Source organism: Lygodium microphyllum, chromosome 23, assembly GCF_053477565.2.
Source record: "Lygodium microphyllum isolate KBCC chromosome 23, Lygodium_microphyllum_v1.1.10, whole genome shotgun sequence".
Classification (NCBI taxonomy): Eukaryota; Viridiplantae; Streptophyta; class Polypodiopsida; order Schizaeales; family Lygodiaceae; genus Lygodium; species Lygodium microphyllum.
The window spans coordinates 96,545,282-96,555,059 of NC_141157.1; the positions used below are offsets into that span (position 1 = coordinate 96,545,282).

A 9,778-nucleotide genomic window follows, 5' to 3' on the forward strand; every position below is an offset into this window, starting at 1 on the left:
TTTTTCTCCTTCACAAAGAGTTTGTGATGCTTGAATACATCATAACCTTCCTCAGGTGTGATAAATGATCCTAAAGAGTCTTGCTATAAATCAAAATATCATCAAAGAAGACAAGGACAAACTGAAAGAGAAAAGGCTGCAAAATCTTGTTCATCAAAATTTGAAAGGAAGCTGGACTATTGTTTTTACACATACAGTTATGACACTTCTTGGGCTGATCGAGCATTTAGCTCTACTAAGGATGCAGGCACTTGGTTTTTTGGCATTGGTGCTTCTAGGCATAGTATATCTCGCAGAGATTTATTTGCTTTTGTTAGTGGAGCTCCAGTTGGCAAGTCTATACAGTGTGCCAATAATGCATCATACCCTGTTTGAGATATTGGGGAGATTGTGCTCACAGCCATTGATGGCTCTATTCTCCGTCTACAGGATGCTTTATTTGTGCCAGGCATAAAGAAGAATTTGCTCTCTATTTTTTCTTTGGCACGTTGTGGATTGCAGGTCACACTTGATGATGACAGATGCATGGTGAGAGACAAAGAACATATGACTTTGGTCTTGACAAGCACTTTGTATCATGGGTTATATGAGTTGGATTCTCTTTTAGTTGATGAGTCAGCGTATTTGACATCCACTCTTACTCTTGCTATGATACAGGTAGAGTTATGGCATGCTAGGATGGGGTATGTGAACTTTGGCAGCTTGATGCTCTTGTAGCGTATGCAGATGCTAGATGGATTACCTCTACTAGAGAGACCTCCTGAGCACTTGTGCGAAGGATGTATTTTGGGAAAAATGCATCGTTTTTCGTTTTCCCGTGATGTTGCTTTTAGAGCAACAGGCAGGTTGCAGTTAGTGCATTTAGATGTATGTGGGGCTATGTAGACAAAGTCATTGGGAGGATTTTACTATTTTGTGACTTTTATTGATGACTTTACTCGCTTTTGTTGGGTCTACTCTTTGGTCAAAAAGTCAGAAGTGTATGATGCATTCTTGGCTTTTATTGCACTTGTTGAAAACCAGTCTGGTTGTAAAATTAAGACTCTCCATTTAGACCGAGGGGGGGAATACATGTCCTCTATGTTGAATTCTTTTTTGAAGCAGAAGGGCATTGTCCATCAGTACACTACTGCTTATACTCCACAACGGAATGGGGTTGCAGAGAAGAAGAATTGGTCACTCATGGAGTTGGCCAGATGTATGTTGAAGGCAAAGAGCTTGCCTCACAGTTTTTGGATGGAAGCAATCATGTGTGCTTGCCATGTTTTGAACAGATGCCCCACCAAAGCTTTGAAGAAAATTACACCTTTTGAGGCTTGAAACTGCCGGAAACCTTCAGTTGGACACTTTCGTACCTTTGGGTGCCTTGCATATGTACATAGAAAAAAGTTGGATAACAAGGCTATTAAATGCATTTTTGTGGGATATAGCAGTGAGAGCAAAGGCTATAGACTCTATGATTCTGTTTCTAAAAAGGTGTTTGTCTGTAGGGATGTACTGTTTGATGAAAAATCAAAATTGTCCCTAGCTGGTTTAGACACATATCAGGCTGTCTGTAATGTATTTGAAGGGCTGCTGCCCATTACATTTGGTGATTCAGCGGGAGTTTCAACAAGTGAACTCAATGTTTAGCTAGCTACTCCTTTGGAAAATGCAGAAAATCAGCTAATGCCATTGGCTGATCTGAATATTCAGCAAAGTGCTGAAACTGAAATTCAGCAAGAGCTTATGTACAGCTAGGAGGCAAGACAAATGCCTAGATGGTATTTACAGACTATGAAAGATAAGTCATCTGGATGGGCCCATGGCTGGTTGTACTAGAAAGGCAAGCTTGTGCATAATACTGCACATACCATGGAGTTTGTTATGACAGCAAGCACCCTTGATGATGAGGAGCTTGAATGTTTTGAGGATGCACAACTGAGTGTGCATTGAATGGCAACAATGCAAGCTGAATTAGATTCTATCACTAAGAATCAAACATGGGACTTGGTGTCTTTGCCATTTGGGAAGAAAGCCATTGGAACAAAATGGGTCTACAAGCTGAAACGGAATGCAAATGGATCCATTGACAAATACAAGGCAAGGCTTGTAGCTAAAGGCTATGCACAGAAGAAAGGCATTGACTATGAGGAGACATTTGCTGCTACTTCCCGCTTGATGACCATCATGTCTATGGTTGCTTTGGCTGCTCATTATGAATGGACTGTGCATCAGTTGGATATTAAAACAACTTATTTACATGGGGAACTTCATGAGAAAGTATATGTACAGCGTCCCATTGGTTTTGCAGTTGAGGGCTTGGAACGCTTAGTTTGCAAGCTAAAAAAAGCTTTATATGGTTTGAAACAAGCTCCTAGAGCTTGGTATGCAAAGATAGATGCTTTCTTGCTTAGCCAAGGGTTCATAAACAGCTCATCTGAGTCTACTCTTTACGTATGTAAAGAGGGGGGATCCATGGTGATCATTTGTCTTTATGTTGATGATCTCTTTCTTACAGGGACACATGTTGATCAGATTTCAGCATTTAAATAAAATTTGGAGCAAACTTTTGATATGTCAGACTTGGGGTCTTTGCATTATTACTTGGACATTCAGTTCATACATGATGCTAGAGGTATTGGGCTATCACAGTCAAGATACATTGGTAAACTTCTTGAGAAGTTTGGCTTACAGGATTGCAAGCCAGTCTGTACACCAATGGAACCTGGACTTAAGTTGTCATTACATGATGACAGTGATTTATTTGATATACACACATATGCTCCAGCAGTTGGATGTCTTATTTACTTATGCAACACTAGGCCAGACATACAATTTGCAGTCTCAGCCCTGAGCAGATATATGCATTAGCCACGCATGTCACATTGGCAACCTATTAAGCGTGTCTTCCATTACTTGCAGGGTACTAGATCTCTTGGATTGCTCTATGCCAAAGGGAGACCACTACAGTTACATGCTTACAGTGATTCTATTGGGCTAGTGATTATGATTCACGTCGCTCCACTAGTGGCAATTGTTTCTTTCTTGGCTCATCTTGCATATCTTGGCTTACCAAGAAACAGTCCACTGTTGCCACATCGTCATGTGAAGCTGAATACAAAGCAACTTTCACTACCACCTATGGATTAGACGCTTACTAGCTGATTTGGATGTATCTGTTACGGAGCCTACTCCTTTGTTTCACTGATAGTCAGAGTGCCATTGCAGTGGCACAGAACCCAGTGTTTCATGCATGCACAAAACACATTGAGATACATTATCACTTTGTCAGAGAGAGGTTGCATGTAGGTGATATCAGCCTTGTCTATTGTCCTACCATCAGTAATGTGGCAGACATCTTCACCAAAGCTCTACCTCGTGACAATTTTGAAGCATTTCGCTATGCTTTAAATTTGATCTCCTTTGGTGGCGGATGATCCTTGTACTCTTGATCACTCTTCACTCTAGGGTGGTTTGTTGGCTATTTCACTCACGCCTCACTTACGCCTACGCTCACATAGGAGTGTCAGTGATCAGTAGGACACTGGGGCAGTTTTTACTCTTGGTAGGAGAGGTTTTTTCCCCCAGACTTATGCTATTATTTCGTATGTGCTTATGACACACACTTACGGGCACTTATCATGTTCGGGTGTAAACACCCCCTACAACTCTAAGGTTAAAGGATTGTACTTTGTACTTGCATTTTACACTCTTTCAGCAGTTGCATTGGGTGTCGTGCTTCACTCTCAGATTGTCTACTGTTTTGTGTGTTGAGCTTCAATTCTGCCATCCTCTCTCACAGATCCAAGAGGAAGAGAGAAGAGTGTGGAAGAAGAGAGGCAGAAGAGCATCCAAGGCCCAAGTCAAACAATCAAAAGTGGGGGAGTCCAATGGGGCTGGGCCCTGGGGTGGGAATGTGGCATCCAAGACACAGGAAGACTCCAAAGTGCCACACAGGCGATTAATGGGTGGAAAACGCACAATTGGGAGATGACATGCAATGAGGAAATGTGCCCAGACGTGGCGGCCGAAAGGGCCCAGTTTTCACGCATGAAACTGTACAGATACGTACCATACAATATGGTACAGATCATATGGTACAATCTGTTCTGTACGACATACAAATGCAACTATGATCCTAACCTAACATAAACCACCTCTTCCCTAGCAATGTTATTTTCATACCTTGGTAGGGGTACCTGTGAGAGCTGTGAGAACCACGTCCTTCAAGGAATCTGCTGGTGATCGGTCACCTACCAGTCTACAAGCCACAAATGATACCTGCAAGGGTGCTCTTATCTCTGATTTCTAGCTCTACATTAGGATCAAATCTGGTATGCAGGCAAGCATTGGCCATGGGAACAAGGGGGGCTGCAGTGAAGTCCCTCCGGAGTTTTGAGCCTTGCTGATCATGGGTTGCTGCTTGAGGGAGGGAAGTATCGAAGAGGAAATGGCAGAGACCACTGGTTGAAATAAGGCTACTAGCAGAGAATGTCTGGAAGGCATGAGAGGATCTAGAGATAAGGAGTGGGAGATCCAGAAGGTTGGTGGTGTTGGGGGCAGGAGGTTGGTGATGCTGGGGCAGATGGGGGAGAATGCAAACCTGTTGAGCAGCAGCAGGAAACATCATGCACGTATGGTGTGCAGGCTGTAGAATAGCTGCAGGCAACAAGGTGGGCGAGTGGGCAGGAGATGGGCGGAGGGAATACTGGCTGGGTGAGTGAGAGTGAGTAGCTGGCAACACCACTAGGGGCAGGGCAGCTCACAGCAGCTAGGCATCAATCAGCAGTTGTCCTCAAAAAATGTCTGGCGATCAGCCTTGATAACAAAAGTGGCACCTAAGAGATAGTGCGTCCATAGTGCTAGTATACTACCACAAGCAACTTTTCACAGAAGGCATAATTCTTTCAACATTCTGCAGTCTCTGGCTTTCAAAAGCACTGGACCAATCACCAAAACAGCCCCAATGCTCTCTTATTAGCATGAGAAATCTCCACCTCCACAATAAAAGCTTTTGCAATGTTTGCTGAAGGGAGCTGATCCAGATTCCAAACACACATCTTGCAAGAGAGCTAATCGAAGAGTGGCCATGTGTTTCAGCCCCACCCACACACTACACTTTGTATTGAGATGCTCCTAGGACACCCACATTTGACCAATACTTATCAGTGATTACTTTGCTTCATAGGTTTAGTTTCGATTTCTCATTTCATTTTCTTATCATAGTTTGCACAGTTCCATAACGCTCTTTAGATATGAACAGTTTTAAACTTTTGTATACCTTATGATGAGATTGCGTCCCACTTGTATTGCATGCTTGGGTCTTGGTGTTTTGCAAATGTATTATATAACTCCCTTTCTTTCTTTCTATTTCTTCCATAGCATGAATCAAATATATTGCACAAAGTCATTCAAAAATCTTGAGTCACAAGGGAACAATTACAGGAAAAAGAGATTAACAAAGCATGTGTGTTATATTTTGTTTCAAACATTACCACATCACCCGTTTTACAAAATTGGACCTTTTTTTCATTAAAAAGTAGTTTATATGTCTGTATCTCTAGACTCTGGTAACATAACTAGATCATTGGTTTCACAAAAGTGTGTGCCTCTTTCTCTCTCTCATAGTGACATGTTTGAGAGGTATCTTGATGTAATTTGCTTGTGTTAAGGCTAGCTAGTTTGTTCCAAATGGAATTTGACAGTGATGCACTTTTTAGGCCCATGTGAGAGGACACCAAGTACGCAAGCATTACAGAAAAATTATTTGGTCAGTTATGATTCTAGAAAAAGCCATATTGCGATGGCGTAGGAGAGGCCGAGGTTTACGTGGGTGGATGCGATCAAGTGCAATCGATAGTGACAATGACGAGGACTTTCTCAAAATTGGGAGGGACGAGACAGAGAAAGGTGTGGAGAAAGCTCTTGCAAGAGTTCAATCTATGACAAGATGCCCAGAAGCAAGGCACCAATACCGGCGACTCCTTGATGGGTTTCAAAAAGCAAAGGTATCATTTCATTTCTATTTTAATTGGAGGTTATATTCTCTTGTCTATTCTGATTCCTAATGGTGGTCGCATTGGATGTACAGGCCAGCTTTGATAGCAAAGAACAATGTGTTAGCAAGGTTAGCATTGAGGAGAAAGTTGGAAATGATTGTATGTCTATCACCATGTGAGGAGTAACTTCTGAGTACCATTTCTCATTGTATTATTTTGTTGCCCATGTAAAGGAGTTCCATGTGTATATGTCAAATCTGACTTCTGTATTCTTATTAATATGTGTATATAGATCCATTGATCACAGATGCCCAAAGTTATCTAAGACAAGCAATAAGCTTCCAAGTTACCAAAAGGTAGATGATGTATGCTTGGTAGGATAAAAGAACTAGGCCCTGTGCTTCAAAATTATGACCCATGTCCAAAGTAACTCATTGGTGTTTCCAAGAGCCAAGTGAGTAATGGTCACCATGCCAACCGTCATACTGGTCTACATGAATTATACTGGTCTACATGAATTGTACATATATCTTATTATAGAAGTGAAAAATTAAAAGCACAGCCCTACATTTTCAAGTTTTACTTGGGGGCGAGCTTTTAAATAACTCTAAACATTTGTACCGTAAGTCCATTTCTAGGTGTATAATAAAATTCATACCATGTAAATAGCATAAGAAAACAAAAGAAAGCTAAAAGCATACCTCTCAAAACAATGGAACAAAGAACCAAAGGACGTGAAAGCTTGTATCATGGGTCTTAGGCTTTTTGTTTATCAACCCTAAAACCCAACTTAGGCTTTTCATTTATAAAAAACAATTACAAGGAGTAAGTAAACATGAGAGAGAGAGAGAGAGAGAGAGAGAGAGAGAGAGAGAGAGAGAGAGAGAGTTATGTTAACACCTACTAAAGTCTATTGGCCTATGAAACCAAAATGTTACATTTGAAAAGTTAGGAAATTTTGTGTCCCCCAAAATAGTCGTCATCTAATGGTATGACTAACTAAATGGACAGTAAACTATGAACAATGCACAGTTGATCAATATAAAATGATGTGTAAGCTAGATACAATGTGGAATTGCCCAAGAGGCACTCTTATCCTAGGATCTCTCACGGGTCTATCTAGCATAGAGACACTAAAGCACTGGGGTAGGGTTCTCAATGGTGGTGTAGTATCTTGTTAATTGCAGATGATACCTCTTGCGAGGGCATAGACCAATTGGGCACGGGTGAAAGGCTCTATACCTTTGTGGTTGTGTTTAGGGAGGTCTATTGTGGTGGGGCCATTGGTCGAATCAATGAGGGCTCTATAGTGGAAGGAGTAGCGATGCTAGGGTGGTTTCTTGTGGTGGGGCTGTCAATCAAATTGATTTGGCCTCTATAGTGAAGGGAGTAGTCAATACTCTATAGAACTCCATGAGTGCCCACCAGCGTGTGGCTCTGTCTTTGCTATTGGGTTCATAAGAGGTGCTCTCTATGGAACTTTAGATAATTGCCCAAATCCCTCTTTGAACAAGTAATAGAAGTGCCCTTAGATCTCATAGTACACTAGGCATCTATATAAGTAGTGCTTCTCTTTGTGGCTTGAGTTGACAAAGTTGACAAATCCTATATTTTAGGGGGAGTCTACGTCGTATCTACATGTCTTGTTCCGAAGCTAGTATGAGGACATAAGAAGCTATCCAATGGTGCATCATACACCATGAGATAGATATGCATCCATGTATCTTGGGCAGACAATAATGCCATTGGGGGATGTGTAGGAGATGCCTCCAGTAGAAAGCCATCTTTGTCTCTAAGTCCTCATTAGGTGTCACCCATGTCTTGGCGGTGTGTATCTGAATAGTGTCCATCTTGATAATGTGGTTTAGCTTCTCTCAACTGAGCTCCAAGTGAGGGCAATCCAACTTGTACTCTAGTGGTAGGAGGTGATCCATGTGTAATCCATGTAATTCTAACCATGCCTTTGTCCCAACATACTAGCTCTAAATACCTTGCAATGCTAGTTGTCTAGATGACTCTAGTGCAAGTTGGGAGTATCTCTATTTCAGCAAAGTCCAAAGCCAATGCAAGTCACTATTTGAAAGAGAGCTTCTCCCACTATAGGTGGTGCTTCCATCTTTGCTTTAATAATTTCATGTGTCAAAGAGCTAGAACTTCGTTTGAGGCTCTTGAAACTATATGTGTGCACATTGGCTCTCCATTGACCTTGGAGCCGCATAGCCTTGTGCCCATTTATCCTATGTTGCTCTTCTCAATGTGAATCTCATCCCTAAAAATGTAATCCCCAAGTAGATATGTATTTGAACCACCTCCACTATCTCCTCTCCATATGTAAAATTGGATATTGATACGCGAATCCACAAGAGGAGATGTTAAACACCATAACCTTGGTCTTCCCAAGGTTCAATGTGAGATCTCTATCCTAATAGAAGGCATGTAGTACATTTAGGTGGCACTGCAATCCGTTTGGTGTGCAAGAGGTGAGGACTATGTCATTGCCATATGATAATATGGGTATCAATGCCTCCCCTAGGCCAGCTCTTTTGCCTCCAAGTTCATCAATGTAGTTTGATATCTCATCCATATAAAGGCCAAATAGAGTAGGCATCCTTGTTTCACCCTAATGGTATTGGTGATCTCCTCCGATTGCCCTCTTGGTGCTCACACTCGTCTTGTAACATACCTATACAATGCTAGTAAACCATCTTATCTTCATTGAGACCTCTAGCTCCTATAGTCTTTGCATGAGCCTAGCACATGGTACTATGTCAAAGGTCTTACAAAAATCTACAAAGCAATAGAATACCCACCTCTCATGTGCCTTACTCTCCTCAATGATAGCTCGGAGTGTGAGGATATGATCAAGGGTGGAGTAGTCCCTCCTAGACCTTCCCTATCCACATGTTCGATGTTGGTGCTCCTTTGCCCATTTGCTCAATTGATGCTCTAGTATCGATCCATAAAGCTTGGGTAGCATGTGGCCAACCATGATTGCTCTATAGTTCATAGAAACCAAAGGAACTAGTTAGTAGTATCGTAAAGTGATAAGTTGGACTTAGGAGAGTGTTGAGGGTATAGACCATTTCAAGAAATCCCTCATTGTCCAAGCATAGTCTCAATCTCCTTCCACGTGGAGAAAAACTTGGGCACTTTGGCCCTAGCTCAACTAGTGATCTACTATATCCTCTTGTACATGTCTTGGACATTTTTATAAGATGAAGTTAGTAGAGAGGAGTAGCAAAGGTTGATAACATGGAGGCACCACCTACACTAGCAACAACAAAGGTATTGGCATTAAAAGATGAGAGGAGTTTGTGGAGGTATGGTTGGCATTATCCTAGGAGATATTAAGGCCATGCTAGTGGAGCTTGAGAAGCACAAGTACTCGTTATCCAAGTTTAACACTTGAAAAGGGACTAGATCTACTTGTTTGGCCTCTCCCTCTTTTGCAAGTTGAATTTCATTCTTTAGAGGCTATTCACAAGAGTTTCCCTTTGATTGCAAAGCTTAGTAAGATTTTTAGAATTCCATCGAACTCTCCTTATGTAAATGCCTAATAAACAATTATTACAAGGAGCAACTTCAATTTTTATAAATTGAGAACTCAAAGCACTTACCAATCGCCAATACTTGAAAAGAACTTGAACATTTGGTTCAATATTAGTGTTTTTCTAGTTTAGAATATTGATTATAATTATGATGTGTTCAAGACAATGGTTTTAATATTTGATACTAAGGTGTATTTGATTGATTTAGTGGCATGCAATATTTCCATGGACAACATTTCATAGTTTTAT

At 41.3% G+C, this 9,778-nt stretch overlaps 1 protein-coding gene across 2 annotated transcripts in view; it reads left to right on the forward strand.

Moving 5' to 3' along the window:
• The window catches only part of LOC148016503 (calmodulin-binding transcription activator 1-like), a 113,290-nt gene extending 106,641 nt beyond the window's left edge, over positions 1 to 6,649 (forward strand). The window contains exons 11-12 of one of the 2 annotated variants that reach the window (XM_087664855.1): positions 5,703 to 5,990; positions 6,074 to 6,649. In XM_087664855.1, coding sequence (XP_087520981.1) covers positions 5,703 to 5,990; positions 6,074 to 6,160 — 375 coding nt within the window. In that variant the 3' untranslated portion in view covers positions 6,161 to 6,649. The remainder of the gene's footprint in view (positions 1 to 5,702; positions 5,991 to 6,073) is intronic. The other variant, XM_087664856.1, reaches the window with a different exon arrangement.
• Positions 6,650 to 9,778: the final 3,129 nt, after the last annotated feature.